General features: G+C 44.1%; 1 protein-coding gene across 14 annotated transcripts in view; it reads right to left on the reverse strand.

Moving 5' to 3' along the window:
- ank1a (ankyrin 1, erythrocytic a) overlaps nucleotides 1–17,399 on the reverse strand; it is a 158,556-nt gene that overhangs the window by 40,161 nt on the left and 100,996 nt on the right. For 9 of the 14 annotated variants that reach the window (XM_042331549.1, XM_042331540.1, XM_042331548.1 and 6 more), the window contains exons 3-23: nucleotides 13,572–13,670; nucleotides 13,186–13,374; nucleotides 9,958–10,056; nucleotides 9,567–9,752; nucleotides 9,311–9,409; nucleotides 9,092–9,190; nucleotides 8,805–8,903; nucleotides 8,497–8,694; nucleotides 8,312–8,410; nucleotides 8,077–8,175; nucleotides 7,842–7,940; nucleotides 7,456–7,653; nucleotides 7,225–7,323; nucleotides 6,990–7,088; nucleotides 6,702–6,899; nucleotides 5,997–6,095; nucleotides 5,209–5,307; nucleotides 4,954–5,052; nucleotides 4,757–4,849; nucleotides 4,556–4,628; nucleotides 4,275–4,295 (exon numbers count right to left, since the gene is read on the reverse strand). In XM_042331549.1, coding sequence (XP_042187483.1) covers nucleotides 4,275–4,295; nucleotides 4,556–4,628; nucleotides 4,757–4,849; nucleotides 4,954–5,052; nucleotides 5,209–5,307; nucleotides 5,997–6,095; nucleotides 6,702–6,899; nucleotides 6,990–7,088; nucleotides 7,225–7,323; nucleotides 7,456–7,653; nucleotides 7,842–7,940; nucleotides 8,077–8,175; nucleotides 8,312–8,410; nucleotides 8,497–8,694; nucleotides 8,805–8,903; nucleotides 9,092–9,190; nucleotides 9,311–9,409; nucleotides 9,567–9,752; nucleotides 9,958–10,056; nucleotides 13,186–13,374; nucleotides 13,572–13,670 — 2,443 coding nt within the window. The remainder of the gene's footprint in view (nucleotides 1–4,274; nucleotides 4,296–4,555; nucleotides 4,629–4,756; nucleotides 4,850–4,953; nucleotides 5,053–5,208; nucleotides 5,308–5,996; nucleotides 6,096–6,701; nucleotides 6,900–6,989; nucleotides 7,089–7,224; nucleotides 7,324–7,455; nucleotides 7,654–7,841; nucleotides 7,941–8,076; nucleotides 8,176–8,311; nucleotides 8,411–8,496; nucleotides 8,695–8,804; nucleotides 8,904–9,091; nucleotides 9,191–9,310; nucleotides 9,410–9,566; nucleotides 9,753–9,957; nucleotides 10,057–13,185; nucleotides 13,375–13,571; nucleotides 13,671–17,399) is intronic. The other 5 variants (XM_042331554.1, XM_042331543.1, XM_042331544.1 and 2 more) reach the window with 4 other exon arrangements.

Below are 17,399 nucleotides of genomic sequence, written 5' to 3' on the forward strand. Positions count from 1 at the left end.
CAGAGCCATGTCCATTGGGATTTTGCTGTCCCTTTAGACATAGTCCACGTCAACATGGACCCAATCTGGCACGATTAAACTGATTTAAACAGGGTTGAGAGGTTTCTTCTCTCCCTCTGGGAGTCCTGGCTGTGACAAAACACACAAAGTACATAGAGTACTCATGGAAACACAAGTGCACTGGCACAATAGAGATAGATAGAGGACTCATCATGGATTTTTAAAACAAAAAACAACGTTTTTTTAAAGTGAGAAGCAGGGATTGGTCTGATTACGAAGTAGAAAGGAAATTCAGGTGAGCACCAAAATGCCTACTCCACCCATGCTCCACCAAGGTTTTCCAGCACACAGCTTTGACCTACTATAGTAGCTATGCCAAACAATGTGTATGCAGGTTGCTTAGGATTCAAACCTTCTCAAACTGCCTAATTCATACTCTTAGAAGAGGTGCTCCCACAATAATGGGATTTGTACCGCATACAAGTTCAAGTATTGTATTTTTCACACACCACACTAATCCTTTTCTACTACCTTTTCAAACGTTTTTATTATTATATGAAAGCAAGCTTTGCTTTTATACTTACAAGACCATCATTGATGGAGCGAGCTGTTTTGTATTGTATTAACGTGGTGCCTGCCTGTAGTTCCACCTCCTTAAACCACTCCTAATTTCTGTAACCGTTAATTTACCTCTGTAATGTTGACATTGAGGCTAAGAAACAATAATACACATTCACAATCGGCCTATATCTAAAAATACATACAGCCTAATTATATACAGTGGGGAGAACAAGTATTTGATACACTGCCGATTTTGCAGGTTTCCCACTTACAAAGCATGTAGAGGTCTGTAATTTTTTATCATAGGTACACTTCAACTGTGAGAGACGGAATCTAAAACCAAAATCCAGAAAATCACATTGTATGATTTTTAAGTAATTACTTTGCATTTTATTGCATGACATAAGTATTTGATCACCTACCAACCAGTAAGAATTCCGGCTCTCACAGACCTGTTAGTTTTTCTTTAAGAAGCCCTCCTCTTCTCCACTCATTACCTGTATTAACTGCACCTGTTTGAACTCGTTACCTGTATAAAAGACACCTGTCCACACACTCAATCAAACAGATGCCAACCTCTCCACAATGGCCAAGACCAGAGAGCTGTGTAAGGAAAACAGGAATAAAATTGTAGACATGCACAAGGCTGGGATGGGCTACAGGACAATAGGCAAGCAGCTTGGTGAGAAGGCAACAACTGTTGGTGCAATTATTAGAAAATGGAAGAAGTTCAAGATGACGGTCAATCATCCTCGGTCTGGGGCTCCATGCAAGATCTCACCTCGTGGGGCATCAATGATCATGAGTAAGGTGAGGGATCAGCCCAGAACTACACGGCAGGACCTGGTCAATGACCTGAAGAGAGCTGGGACCACAGTCTCAAAGAAAACCATTGGTAACACACTACGCCGTCATGGATTAGAATCCTGCAGCGCACGCAAGGTCCCCCTGCTCAAGCCAGTGCATGTCCAGGCCCGTCTGAAGTTTGCCTATGACCATCTGGATGATCCAGAGGAGGAATGGGAGAAGGTCATGTGGTCTGATGAGACATAAATAGAGCTTTTTGGTCTAAACTCCACTCGCTGTGTTTGGAGGAAGAAGGATGAGTACAACCCCAAGAACACCATCCCAACCGTGAAGCATGGAGGTGGAAACATCATTCTTTGGGGATGCTTTTCTGCAAAGGGGACAGAATGACTGCACCGTATTGAGGGGAGGATGGATGGGGACATGTATCGCTAGATCTTGGCCAACAACCTCCTTCCCTCAGTAAGAGCATTGAAGATGGGTTGTGGCTGGGTCTTACAGCATGACAATGACCCAAAACACACAGCCAGGGCAACTAAGGAGTGACTCCGTAAGAAGCTTCTCAAGGTCCTGGAGTGGCCTAGCCAGTCTCCAGACCTGAACCCAATAGAAAATCTTTGGAGGGAGCTGAATGTCCGTATTGTCCAGCGACAGCACCGAAACCTGAAGGATCTGGAGAAGGTCTGTATGGAGGAGTGGGCCAAAATCCCTGCTGCAGTGTGTGCAAACCTGGTCAAGAACTACAAGAAACGTGTGATCTCTGTAATTGCAAACAAAGTTTTCTGTACCAAATATTAAGTTCTGCTTTTCTGATGTATCAAATACTTATGTCATGCAATAAAATGCAAATTAATTACTTAATCATACAATGTGATTTTCTGGATTTTTGTTTTTGTCTCACAGTTGAAGTGTACCTATGATAAAAATTACAGACCTCTACATGCTTTGTAAGTAGGAAACACTGCCGATTTTGCAGGTTATCAAATACTTCTCCCCACTGTATATATAATGTTTATATTATTTAATAGCAGGACACTGTAAAGTCCTCTGAAGAGTATGAATTAAGCTGTTTGAGAGTTGAATCCTAAGTAACCTGCACACATTGTTTGAAGAACAATGGACAAACAGCTACTGTCAAAGTTGTGTGCTGGAAAACCTTGGTAGAGCATAAGTGAAGTAGGCATTGTGGTGCTCATGTGAATTTAATTTATTTTTCAGCTTCAGACCAATCCCTACTTCTCACTTAAAATGTAGTTTTTAATTTCCATGGTTTTTATATCGGAAGGTGATTATACAAAATGAAATTAGGTGTCTTTTGAAAATGTCACGATAAAAGTATGTGTGTCTCTCGCATAATTTATTGTCAAGGGCCCAGTTTCCCAAAAGCATCACAAAGCTAAGTTCATCAGAACCATTGCAGAACCAACCATTTTACTACCTCATCTTACCATAGCAACAAGCAACAAAACGTTAGCTAGAGAGCTAGCTAGCTACCGAGTAAATCTAAATATCTGTTTGCACGTATTGATTAACCTCAGCTTGAATATCACCATAAAGCCGGCTATGTACAGTAGCCTAGGTTTGTTCGCGTTCGCATACAACTTATGATTGGCAGCCTGGTGCAAGCAGATGTGTTGTTGCCGAGCAACCGACCTGGTGTTAGATCGCTGAGCGTTGGCTGAAAAAGATGTTAGCATTGTCAGAAATGCTACAAAAGGTAGCATATCGTTGGTTCATAATGGACAGAAATTAGAAATGTAAAAAATCTGGTATGTGGTTCTCTATAACGACTGGACGGCTCATGGCGAGAAGCGGGGTGTTTTGAATTTAACATTGCGCTTCAATCAATCCCTACTATAGTCGAGCCGACCAGAATGACTATACTATCCCATTTTAGCATGGACATTGCCATTGAGGGCTTCCGCCATTTTAAAGTAGTCAAAGTAGTCAACTGGTTGGGGATTCCTACGGGTTGTAGCCTCAATTGTGCTGCCCATGCTGTTACAGATGCTATAATGGCTCAGATATAAAGATGAGTCCTCCATCTATCTTTGACTGGCACACACATACAATTATGCACAGTAATGCAGACACACAATCTCAGCACAGGAGTATGTACTTCACAAGAGACTGGCATGATATATTCACGAAAGTATCCATGCATCTCATTTCCATCTATGAATTCATTATGCTATTATGTTTTCTTGTTTGTGTTGTTCTACCCCTCTTAGTTTCTACCAGGAAGCTAAAGGCAGGTTATGGTTACGTACCCCCTCAAATCCTGAGATTAATGGACAGAAGTCACCAGCACCAAATAAAGGCAATTGCTCCGTTAATGCATGTGTTTGTGTCTGTGTATCAGCACAAAAGGTGTTAGGGTTGGCTTCGGTGAGTGTTTGAGTGGGTGCATGGATGTGGCCCAGAGCCAAGTCCATGTTCTACTTCATCAGGTTCAAAATGTGTCAACTTATCTCTTGAGCGCTGTGTGTCAGATGTTTTCAAAAACAGAAGTGTAAAGTACATTTGTCTAAATATTAAAATATTACTTGTCTATTATATATTTGAACATTGTAGTGAGTAGGTTATATGTGTCTTTAAGGCAGCCAGCTGCGGTGACATGGAGAGAGAGATACCGTAGAGTACTGATCTGATCTGGGGAGTTAGTGACTGAGAGTCAGGTCTATGTTACTGGAGGGATAAAGAAAGGTTATAGACATGAAACAATGAAACGCATGCACCACATTGAACATCAGGAGAGAGACAGTCCCAAAAGGACCAGATGTAGAAGAAGAGAGGTGGAGAGAAAGAGAACCAGAGAGAAAGACGGCAAGAGCTTGAAATGGAGCCACACACTCTAAGACGACCTATGAGCACTGCACAGAGAAGAGAGAAGGAGACAGTCATACCCATTGTTAGCTGTGCAATTCCTAAAAAAATCAAAAGGTATTTTAGGAGGCCCTGCAATATTATAAAATCATTTGCAATAAGTCTGTTCAAATTGTTCATACATTTTTAAAGCCAGAATGGACTGGCAACTAACTGTACTGCAAGATATGAGGATTTTTATTAATAAGAAATTAATGTACAAAATATCTCCTCTCTTCCCAAAAAGAGGAGAAAGTGTGTTCTGTGGGGTATCTGTCTTCGTGTGTTCTACTGTCTGTAAATTATTGTAAGTGTTGTGTACCTTCATCCTCTGATACGTCCAATATCTCATCCACTGTTTCTGGGAAACTCATACGATGTTTCTCTGTGGTGGTCTGAGGGAGAGAATGGCAGAAGAGAGACAGGTTCAAGATGAGACAAAGAGTATGGAAGGATTGTCTGCATTGAGTCAGAAGGAGTGTAATATAAATATTTGAAGAGTTGGTACTTGTTTACTCCTTACAATGGAAACCGTCTCCTCTGTGACCAGTTTGAGAACGTCGATTACGGAGATGTACCCCAACCGCTTGGCGATGGACAGGGCTGACGTACCGTTCTAACAGACAGAGAGAGAGAGAGAGTGAGGTGGAGGGATCGAGGGATCGAGGGATCGAGGGATGAGTGGAGGAGTGAAAGAGAGTGAAAAGCAGTGGTACTTACAGTGGTGACCTCGTTGGGCGGGGCTCCATGTTTGAGCAATAAGGTGACGATATCTGTGTGGCCCTGTTGGGCTGCCTGGTGCAGTGCAGTGTAACCAACCTGGGGGAAAGAGACACAAACATTAACATACTGACGAGACACAATGGAAGGAATCACATCACATAGCCAGTTCATATTTACTGTGATTCACTGTTAAAATCGAAGGATCATTTTGTGTAAGTGTAGTTCCATAGATGTCCAGAGGGAGGTGCTCACCTTGGTCTTGCTGTTGACATTGGACTGCTGCTGCAGGAGGAACTTCACCATCTTTACATTGCCATAGTGGCAGGCAACATGGAGAGGGGTGTATCCCATCTGAAAGAGAGATTAGGATCCCATCAGTATCCAATACAACCAGCACAGACTTACTACGAGACAGACAGTTAACTAAACACTGAGTCACATGATTACAAATTCAACACATACACACTACACAATATCTATAGTATGTCTCCTACCATATATACTCTGCGGTTGACATACTAAGTTTCAGGGTAATGGAGGCCCTAGCTGGCCTGAGGGTACGTAGGCTGTGTAATGATGATGGTAATGTAACCCTGAGACAGGAGAACCAGTCAGTGGCTATTTATACTAAGGAGAGGAAAGGTCACGTCTCAGATACTCTATCTGCCATGGAGCCCCTATCGTTCACTATGTAGCACTGTTACTGTTAGGTCCCATACCACACTGACCTTGCATTAAGATTCACTGAGGTTAAGATTAGCTTCAGATAGCAATGAACTGTAACAGTGTGTATGTCATGATAAGGCAGGGGTGTGTGCTTTATATCAACTTTCTACAACCTGGCACAAAGGAGGAGTGTTCAAGTTGGGTGGAATGCAATTCTCTACTGCAATATCCTATTATCTACTGAGATGCTTTAAGAATTAAAGGTGTTTACAGACTCCAGAGGTGGTACAGTGTGTCGCTTGGATGCTACTGAGCAGAGAGAGACTTTTGTGTCCCTTGCCTTGTCCCAGAGGTCAACAGGAGTGTGGTCTTACCCGTGTGGCAGCATACACTGATGCCCCTTGCTTCACCAGGATGTCAGCGATGCCCACGTGGCCTTCCTGTGCCACCAGGTGGAGAGGAGTCAGTCCACTCTGAGGGGAGAGGAGCCAGGGGCAAAAAATCAGGCATATTGTTACAGCAGAACTAACCTAACGTCGCAGTCATAAAGAATCACCTGAGCGGGATGCCCCACATCTGGTCATAACAACAAAATAAAAAACTGTCAGATGAGGTTTTCTTCTGCACTGTTCAACCAATCCAGTAAATATGGAGGAGGAGTTAAGATAGAGTGTTGCCTTGTTCATATTCTGGAGGGAAACAACTTCAGAGAGCAAGCTAGCACATATCATAGATACATAGCTGCTAGACTGATATTAGCTAGCGTTATCTAGCAATAATGGAATCTCCGACAAAGTTGACACCAACAAAATTTGTATGAGGTGTCTGTCGACTTTGTGGCAAGAATTAATCTCAAAGAAAGAAAGGCACTATCTATAGCTGTCCGCTATATATTTCACCGGGGACTGTAAACAGTGAGCGAAAGTTCAAAAGTGAACATCGTGTCACAGGCTGTCTTTCTTTTCCCGTGAAAACCAGATGTTTCCGGTTTCTCCCGACCCGCTGAGGGTGCAGCAGTACTAACAGCTTTCACCCAAATAATCTTAACTCCTTCCCTGCATCAGTCCCTGAGGCCTCACCTTGTTCCCCAGGTTGACATTGGCCTGTTTGGAGATGAGCAGGGCCACCATGTCAGGCCGGCCCTCCTGAGCTGCCAGGTGAAGGGGCGTGACCCCCTGGAGGGATTCAGCATTGGCCGAGGCGCCGTACTGCAGCAGGCTGTTGGCAACCTCCACCTGGTTCTGCTTGGAAGCTATGTGGAGAGGGGTGTAGCCATTCTGAAACAAGAGGACCGGAGTTAATGGTTATGAGTGCATTGTAAGATGATATCTGCGTCTGTGAGTATGTGTGTGTGTGTAGGCTCTCACCCTAGCTGCACTGTGTGGGGAGCCTCCCTTGCTGACCAGCAGATTAACCACGTCCAGGTTGTTGTGATGGACAGCCACATGGAGAGAAGTCAGTCCATTCTAAAGGTAAAGGAGACACACACATATAAACCACCATAACTTAACTCTAACATCTTTCCACCTGAAATACCTTGACCCTTCCCTCCCAACACCCCTGTTCTTCCCCCCTCCCTATGTTCTCCAACCCTTACTGTACCTTGCCAGAAGCGTTAGGGTTGGCCCCTCTCTCCAGCAGCAGCTCTGCCACGTCCACTTTGCCATATTTAGAAGCCACATGGAGAGGAGTGAAGCCTTTCTGCAGAGACATCCCAGATAGAGAGACCACAGACCACACAGTCCCACACAGAGAAAAGGAGTGTGTAAGTATTAGACAGTTGATAGAAGGGTGTGTATGTAGAGTGTGTGGGCATTGGACAACAGACTGTACCTTGGTCATTTTGGTCTGCTGGGCCTCCATGTCCAGTAGGATGCGTGTAGTCTGAGTGTGTCCCTCACGGGCAGCGATGTGGAGGGGTGTGTGTCCGGCTGTGGTGGTGGAGTTGGGGTTGGCCTTGTGTTCCAGCAGCAGAGTGACCAGCTCCTTGTGGCCCATCCGACACGCACAGTGGAGTGGTGTCTGGTCATCCTGGACAGGGTGTGGCGGAGGAGAGGAGAGAGGGAGAGAAGAGGAGAGATAAATATACATGGGAGTCAAGTGGCAAGATAATTTTATGTTGTTTAGATTGTGTGTGTGTGTGTGTGTGTGTGTGTGTGTGTGTGTGTGTGTGTGTGTGTGTGTGTGTGTGTGTGTGTGTGTGTGTGTGAAGTCATTACCTTTGCCTTGGCGTCTACTGGTGCTGCATTGGTCAGTAAGAAGTCTGCCACCTCATAGTGTCCAGCTCTACATGCCATGTGGAGAGGAGTCTCCACTTTCTGCTCACACATAACCAGGCAAACACATGTGTGTGAGCAGTGTAAATCACTAACGCAAAAACATTGTGAAAATTGGCCAGAGTAGCTGGTTCGGTCAGTGATGAGGTGGGTGGATGGGTAAAATTTGGGTACTCACTACATTGGAAGCACTAGGAGAAGCCCCCTTCTGTACCAGATGGGTGACTATTTTGCGGTGGCCCATGAACGAGGCCACGTGTAGAGGAGTCAGGCCAGACTTGGGTGAGAAAAAACAAGCAATGAAAGAATCACGTAGAAATAAAGATATCCATCCCTCTCTCCTTGGTAGAATCCCTCTCTTTTCTTACCCTAGATTACATTCAATCTCTTTCTCTTGCCCCTGTCTCTCTCACCTCTGTCACAGCCTCTAGGGACGCTGAGTGTTTGAGCAGGTGGTCCATCACACGCATGTGGTTCTTCTTACAGGCAATGTGAAGCGGAGTGAAACCATTCTGAGAACACAATACAACAGCATGGTCACGAAGGCAACACACTTCAACAAAGATGTGTGGTAGGTATTTATGAGTGTAGTACTGACCAGTGCACGGGAGTTGGGTTTTGCTCCCTTGTCCAGCAGCACTTTGGCCATGCGGTGGTGCCCACAGTGGGCTGCCACGTGCAGGGGGGTCAGGTGGTCCAATGTGATGTCATCAATCTCAGCGTTGTATTGCAGGAGTTGTCTCACACAGTCCATGTGGTCCCCCTGTGCTGACATGTGGATGGGAGACAGGCCGTTCTATAGGAAAGAGAGAGCGATACAATCCATGACTTATTGTGTTGTGTGCATACAGTATTTGAGAACAACAGTCCAGAAATCAGGCCTTGGTGGGTTAGTGTTATGTGTACCTTGGTCTTGGCCTGGATGGGAGCCCCTTGGTCCAGTAGGATCTCAATGATCCTCACGTGTCCATTCCTGGCTGCACAGTGCAGTGGAGTCAACTCATCCTGGGAGGGAGGGAGGGAGGGAGGGGGGAGGAAGGGGGGGGGGGAGAGTGTGTGTGAGAGAGAGAGAGATAGAGAGAGAGGACAGTTAACACCTGGACTGGGACAATATAGCATTGTATGTGTAACAGGGCAGGGCCTGACCAGATGAGGTAGAGAGAGAGACACGGGGAGGGGATGCAGTACAGTACCTTGGTCTTGGCATCAATCTGTGCCCCTCGGTCCAGCAGGAGTCGTACCATGATCACGTTCCCCCGCCTGGATGCGATGTGCAAAGGTGTGATGCCATTCTAGAGAGAAATACAGACACATTAAGTAGGGGATCGACAGTAAGACCATAAAAAGACCAGTGAGGGACTGGTAACAATACTATGTGTCAGTGATACTAGGGCAGAGGGGAACAGACATACCTTAGGGGTGAAATTGACATTGGCTCCTCTGTTGAGCAACAATTGGGCTACGTTCAGGTTCTCGTAGTGTGCGGCGATATGGAGCGGTGTGAAGCCTGTCTACAGTGACACACAGGAGACCAGACCTTATTCTATACAGCTCTAAAACTGACGGCCTCTAATTCTACAAGTATCATCTTCACTCACTGTGGCACACACTAAAATTTGCCACTAAAGTGAAGACTAACACACAAACAAACACACAGTGAGTACCTACCTTGCTCAGGACGTCTGCGTTAGGGTCGTTCTGTAGAAGCACGGCAGCTGTGCGTGTGTCATCATTCCGCGCTGCTATGTGCAGCGCGGGGAGACGGACTTTTCCCTTGGTGCCATAGTTGATGAGCAGGGCCACGACATTCTCATGTCCCTGCTGAAGAGCCACGGCGAGAGGGGTGAAGCCATCCTGACAGAGGAAAGAGGAGGAGACAGAGCTCAAGAAGGGTTAAGTGACCTAAAGAAACAGATGGCGAAGGGAAGGACAGTGAGTGTCAAAAGGATTGATAAGTGCAGGAGGTGTAGTGGTGTAGGTGTAAATGGAATAATTTCCTGCTTATTCCTTTCTGATTTCGGGAATCTTCCAACCCTATGCCCTGCTGATTGGCTGTTACCTCAGTGGGAAGGCTTTGATTGGCCCCGTTCTCCAAAAGGAACTTCACAACTTCTAGATGATTCTCTTGTGAGGCCATGTAGAGCGGAGTGAAGCCCTTCTGTTACAGACAGACACATACATGGACACACACACACAGGGAGGGGCACAACACAGCAGCACAGTAGCACAACACACACACACACACACACACACACACACACACACACACACACACACACACACACACACACACACACACACACACACACACACACACACACACACACACACACACACACACAGAGGAAGGAAGCACAGGCACACAGAAAGACAAGAAGGCAGACAGATATTAACATAGAGTTGCATTGAGTTAATACACTCTTAGAAAAAAGGGTTCCAAAAGGGTTCTTCGGCTGTCCCGTCAGGATAATCTTTTTTGCTTCCACTTAGAACCCTTTTTGGTTTCAGGTCGAACTCTTTTGGTTTCTACCTGGAACCAAAAAGGGTTCTTCAAAGGGTTCTGCTATGAGGACTGCCAAAGAACCCTTTTAGGCTCTAGATATACCCTTTTCTTGTAAGAGTGTACGATGGCCTACCGTCATGTTTCAGTTGGGGGTTGGGTCAAATGCAGGAGCTTATGCACACCCAAAAAATGTTAGTAGAGGTGCTGACTAACGGAATAGTAAACTGAAACTGTGTAAAAATAAAGAAAGTTTCACATTATATAAGTGCTCCAAACAACTTTCTTTATTCTTACTCAATCAGGGTTGGAGTCAATTCGGAATTTAATTGCAAATTTCTTCTTAATTAGGCATCCTACAGTAGCACCTACAGTTTTCTGTGTTCTGCTAGTTCTTTCTGTGTTTTTTTATGGGGTCAATATCACACTTTAAGTATTGAATTCAAAATAAATTACAAATCAATTATGAAAAAATATATATTTTCAAGGAAAAGTTAAATAATGGAAGTTGAAATCATAAACAAAACTATTCCAAGAACCAACCAACCAACCCTCTCTCTCTCTCTCTCTCTCTCTCTCTCTCTCTCTCTCTCTCTCTCTCTCTCTCTCTCTCTCTCTCCTCTCTCTCTCTCTCTCTCTCTCTCTCTCTCTCTCTCTCTCTAAATGCTTGGCTATGAAAAGCCAACTTTTGAACAGGCAGTTAACCCACTGTTCCTAGGCCGTCGTTGAAAATAAGAATTTGTTCTTAACTGACTTGCCTAGTTAAATAAAGGTAAAATAAAAAAATAAAAAATAAAAAATAAAAACTGACATTTACTCCTGAGGTGCTGACCTGTTGCACCCTCTACAACCACTGTGATTATTATTGACCCTGCTGGTCGCCTGTAAACGTTTGAACATCTTGAAGAATGTTCTGTTATAATCTCCACCCGGCACAACCAGAAGAGGACTGGCCACCTCTCAGAGCCTGGTTCCTCTCTAGGTTTCTTCCTAGGTTCCTGCCTTTCTACAGAGTTTTTCCCTAGCCACCGTGCTTTCACGTCTGCATTGCTTGCTGTTTGAGGTTTTAGGTTGGGTTTCTGTATAACCACTGTTTGACATCTGCTGATGTAAAAAGGGCTTTATATAGACATTTGATTTGATTTGGTAGGCTAAACGGATTCAATAGGGTTGGTTGTTGGAAAAGTTGAACTGAAAAGTATTTTTACATTGGTTTTCAAATAGTTTGTTCTTCCTTTTAAATTAGACTTTTGCTCACGCTAAAAAAACATTTGCTTTCATTTCATTTGGTTGTTTTTTATATCATTATTGATACTTTTTGGGGGGGTTTTGATCGAGATTTTCAACTTCATTTTTCATGTTTACAATTAATTTGATTTTGAATTCAATACTTAAGGCATGAAATTGAGCAATACATTTTTGTCAATATCTCAACAACACATTGGTCTAATTTGACAGGATGTTAGAACCCATAATGCGTACCTATGGTGCCAACATTAGCACTCATTGGCCCCTAGGTGCAGTTCATTAAAAACCATGCACACATTCAAAACACATTCAAAACATTAGCCCAAACTATCAAATCCAACTCGTACAGATGATTGACAACACGTCCCTGAAGATATGTTCCAAGTTAAGTGATACATTAAAAAAAAAACATGGAAACCACAGATCATCAAACTTTGACCAAAAAGTGCTAGCGTAATGCTAAATTGCTTAAAAAATCTTCTTCTCATAAACCACAACTCAGATTCACCCAATATTTGGTATGTAGAATCTCTGAACTAGTCCCTAGCTAAATTAACTAGTCCCTAGCGAGGGATATGGCCATTCTACGCCAGTGGAGGGCACTACTGTTCACTGAAGGCTATTACTATTGAACCATAGGAATTTGGTAAACATGAAGTTGGAAGGGACAGTAGTCTATGGCAGTAGCATGGTAGCATGTATTAGACATAACTCATTACATATTAGAGGTAGAATCTTGCAACTTGGAAAACATGCAATTGATAAACATGCTTATTAAAGGTATGGCCTTTGCCCATTTCATTGCCAGAGTGCCCAATGGGTGACCAAGATATACTAATTCTATTGCTCAGACCCTGTTAATGCTGCTCACAGTTATGTTTCCAATTCAATTATTGATTTGAATTGGCCACATACCACAGGCAGCAGAAATGTAATTGAATTTTAACTAAAGGAAGCACAATTGAATTAAATGAAATTCAATTAAATGCTAATTGCTAATATATCTTACAATTCACAGTACAAATATTTATTTTGACATCATGTATGGTAATACTATGTATAAAATTGAATTATTTCAGTTTTTAAATTGCTCTTAAAAGGAGTTTAAATCATTAAAGTGGTCTGGAAATATTCTGAGATCATTTTGTAGTTGGTCTGTAATCATTCCTAATTCTCTTGCATGTTATGAAATATTGGAAAAAATACATTTCCCATTAGATCAAACACTCCAGAATGGAAGGGAACCTAACATTTCATGACAAAAATCAAAATACTGTTGACATATCTGAGTTATAATCAAGCTTATGTTTGAAATGGTATCTATATTTGTTTTAGTAATAAGTGGCAGATGTGGCAACGGAATGCGACTTTCATGTTTCATGTCTCAGTTGAATTTCTTTGAATTAATCTCTGCTTTCTTTAATTCAAATTCACATTTCAATTCATGGTTTGAATTGAAATACATTCAGAAATTCAGACCCCAAACCCTGAGTTCCATGCAGTATAATGCAGCATAACTGTATTATAACTGTTTCTAACTGTATGGTTATCCGTTGTGGCTGGTGGCTCCTCTGCGGGGGGCTCTGCCAGGGGGGTCGGGGTCTCATCCGACACTGGCTGGGGTCTCACCTGGGACTGGGCATTGATGTTGGCCCCGTAATTTACCAGCTCTGCCACCACTTGCTCCTGCCCAGCCAGGGCAGCAATGTGCAGAGCTGTGTTGCCTTTCTGTGGAGGCACAGGACAAGAGAAGACATGAGACATATACTGTAGTAGTGTCTTTGTGAAAGCAGTAAGTAAGTAGCAATATGTTTTAATACGTAGAATAATTGAATCATTCAGTACATTGTACTTTGGTGGTGACATAGGCTTAAGGAGTTCATGGGTGTGGTAATGTGGCATAGTGTATGAGGTTGACTGAGTACCTTAGTCTGGGTTTCCACATCGATTCCTCCATGTAGTAACTCCAGCACCATTTTAACGTGGCCTTCTTTAGAGGCCAGATGCAACCCGTTCAGCCCGTTCTGAGGGAGGAGAGAGAGAAGAGGAGACCTCACACTGTAGGGTCCCTAACACACTGATCACACTGAACACACTGCATACTGACACACACCAAAGGATCAGATCCTCAGACCAGCACTGCTCTTCTTATTATACAGCACCTGCTAGATGTATAAAATGCAAAAACATGTTACTGAGCCAAACTGTACCTTATGGTCAGGACAAACAGCTTCAACACATACAGCATCTACCAGATATTAACTGTGCTTATTTAGCAATAATGGTGACCGGAAAGGTGATGAAGATGATGGTGAGGAGGAGGAAGAGGATGGGAGGGGGATGGCAGGCCGGTGGTCTCGGGGCTGGGAAGAATACGAGCCGTGTGGGATAGGTCTGACCTCACACAGCCTTCCTTCAGCCACACAGGACATGTGAGGTTGGACCTTTCCCACACCACTGATATTATTCCTCTGAGTGGAGAGACCACAGCACACCATCACTCTACTGCAGACCGGGGGAGGGGAGAGGGGAGGGAAGGGAGGAGGGGGGAGCATAGATGAGAAAAAAAACAGGTAAAAGAAAGAAGGGATGATGCAAAAGAAGAAGAGCGAGTAAGAGAGAAATAACTTAAGGGGTTAAGAGGATGTGAGGAGGGTTGAGGGGAAGGAAGGGAGGGGAGGCAGAGAGGCAATGCGGCTGGGTGGCTGGTGAGCTAGCCCATGGCAGAGGCATCTACTCAGACTGGGTACGAGAGACACGACTGCCACAGCAAAGCCTCTACCTAACCTCCATCAGGCCGACACCGCACTAATAAATTCAACAACAATACACGGTGACGCTCACTACTCACACACAACACAGAACTAATATCACTTCCACAACCACATTCAACACACTTGACACAATTCCAAAACACTAATACGGACTTGGTTTGAAATTACACACATTGCATTAATTCATACATGACTTGAAGAAGAATGGCATGAGCCTGGCTGTCAATGGTATCCTGAGACTGCAGATAAACTGTTCCGGTTATGTCTGTAGTGTTCCTGTTTGTCCACAGGGTGTCTCTCTTTAGCAGCCTGAGGTCTTTCTACAGTTACTTAATCATACGATTGCATATAATTATGTAAAGATAATATAGTACACATAAATACATTCACTGTATTGACTACATTCACTCTATGCATTGAATCCTATAATAATGCTGATTAATGAGATTTACAGCTGTGAATGTGCTTGATGCTAATCTTGATTGTAGCACACACACACACACAACTCTGCTTTGTTTGTGTGGCCTGTGGGCAGCCCCATTCCCCTCACGATGTGGCCATTTCTGGCCACCATGGGAGAAGCCGTCAGGGTAAAGCAGGCAGGATGGAGGAGAGTGGCTAGAGGAGTAACTCCTGTCCTATTTAACACCTCCCCATCAGTCTCACTCAGTCCTTCCTGTCAACTGCTGCTAGGAGACTGGCTACCTGGGTCTCCAAACTCTCTATTTCTCTCTCTCTCTCACACACACACACACACACACATATTTCAAACACTGAAATCTAACACACAAAAATAAACACATACAGTAATTTCCATTCAACACAAACAATGATATAACGTACATGCAGTCAGAGACAATCCACAAAAGTAGGTACTGGAGCAGAGCAGAACACACTGTACACTGAGTTAGACCCAGAGCCAAGACAGACATTCTGCTTGCTGATATCACATCAAACACATTCCAAGCCAAAGCTCTCACTGAGAGACAGAGAGAGAGAGAGACGATGGATGTGTCTCAAATGGCACCCTGTTCCCTATGTAGTGCTATGGGCCCTGGTCAAAAGTAGTGCATTATTTAGGGAATATTGTGCCATTTGGGATTCACTCAATCACCTCATTCCTATAGAGAGGGGATCATTACAGCCATCTCACAGTAACAGTCAGCATGTTATCTACATAAGGGTTTCTTAGATTGCTTCTGAAACATGTGCTTGGGAGATGCCCTACACTGACTAGACCAGTGTTAACCAGTGACTAGCCTAGTGTTAACCAGTGCCCTACACTGACTAGACTAGTGTTAACCAGTGACTAGACCAGTGTTAACCAGTGACTATACTAGTGTTAACCAGTGCCCTGCACTGACTAGACTAGTGTTGACCAGTGACTAGACCAGTGCCCTACACTTACTAGACTAGGGTTAACCAGTGCCCTACACTGTCTAGACTAGTGTTGACCAGTGACTAGACTAGTGCCCAACACTTACTAGACTAGTGTTAACCAGTAACCTACACTGACTAGACTAGTGTTAACCAGTGACTAGACCAGTGTTAACCAGTGACTATACTAGTGTTAACCAGTGCCCTGCACTGACTAGACTAGTGTTGACCAGTGACTAGACTAGTGCCCAACACTTACTAGACTAATGTTAACCAGTGCCCTACATTTACTAGACTAGAGTTAACCAGTGCCCTACACTGTCTAGACTAGTGTTGACCAGTGACTAGACTAGTGCCCAACACTTACTAGACTAGTGTTAACCAGTGCCCTACACTAACTAGACTAGGGTTAACCAGTGCCCTACACTGACTAGACTAGTGTTAACCAGTGACTAGACTAGTGCCCAACACTTACTAGACTAGGTTAACCAGTGCCCTACACTGACTAGACTAGGGTTAACCAGTGCCCTACACTGACTAGACTAGGGTTAACCAGTGTTACTTACTAGACTAGGGTTGACTACACTGACTAGACTGGGGTTAACCAGTGCCCTACACTGACTAGACTAGTGTTGACCAGTGACTACACTAGTAGGGTTAACCAGTGCCCTACACTGACTAGACTAATGTTAACCAGTGCCCTACATTGACTAGACTAGTGTTAACCAGTGCCCTACACTTACTAGACTAGGGTTAACCAGTGCCCTACACTGACTAGACTAGGTTAACCAGTGCCCTACACTTACTAGACTAGGGTTAACCAGTGCCCTACACTGACTAGACTGGGGTTAACCAGTGCCCTACACTGACTAGACTAGTGTTAACCAGTGCCCTACACTTACTAGACTAGGGTTAACCAGTGCCCTACACTGTCTAGACTAGGGTTAACCAGTGCCCTACACTGACTAGACTAGTGTTAACCAGTGCCCTACACTGTCTAGACTAGGGTTAACCAGTGCCCTACACTGACTAGACTAGGGTTAACCAGTGCCCTACACTTACTAGACTAGTGTTAACCAGTGCCCTACACTTACTAGACTAGTGTTAACCAGTGCCCTACACTTACTAGACTAGGGTTAACCAGTGCCCTACACTGACTAGACTAGGGTTAACCAGTGCCCTACACTGACTAGACTAGGGTTAACTAGTGCCCAACACTGACTAGACTAGTGTTAACCAGTGACTAGACTAGTGCCCAACACTTACTAGACTAGTGTTAAACAGTACACTGTCTAGACTAGTGTTAACCAGTGCACTGTCTAGACTAGTGTTAACCAGTGCACTGTCTAGACTAGTGTTAACCAGTGCACTGTCTAGACTAGTGTTAGCCAGTGCCCTACACTGACTAGACTGGGGTTAAGCAGTGCCCTACACTGACTAGACTAGTGTTAACCAGTGCCCTACACTGACTAGACTAGGGTTAACCAGTGCCCTACACTTACTAGACTAGGGTTAACCAGTGCCGTACACTGACTAGACTGGGGTTAACCAGTGCCCTACACTGACTAGACTAGTGTTAACCAGTGCCCTACACTTACTAGA

This window comes from Oncorhynchus tshawytscha, linkage group LG12, assembly GCF_018296145.1.
Source record: "Oncorhynchus tshawytscha isolate Ot180627B linkage group LG12, Otsh_v2.0, whole genome shotgun sequence".
NCBI classification, from domain to species: Eukaryota; Metazoa; Chordata; class Actinopteri; order Salmoniformes; family Salmonidae; genus Oncorhynchus; species Oncorhynchus tshawytscha.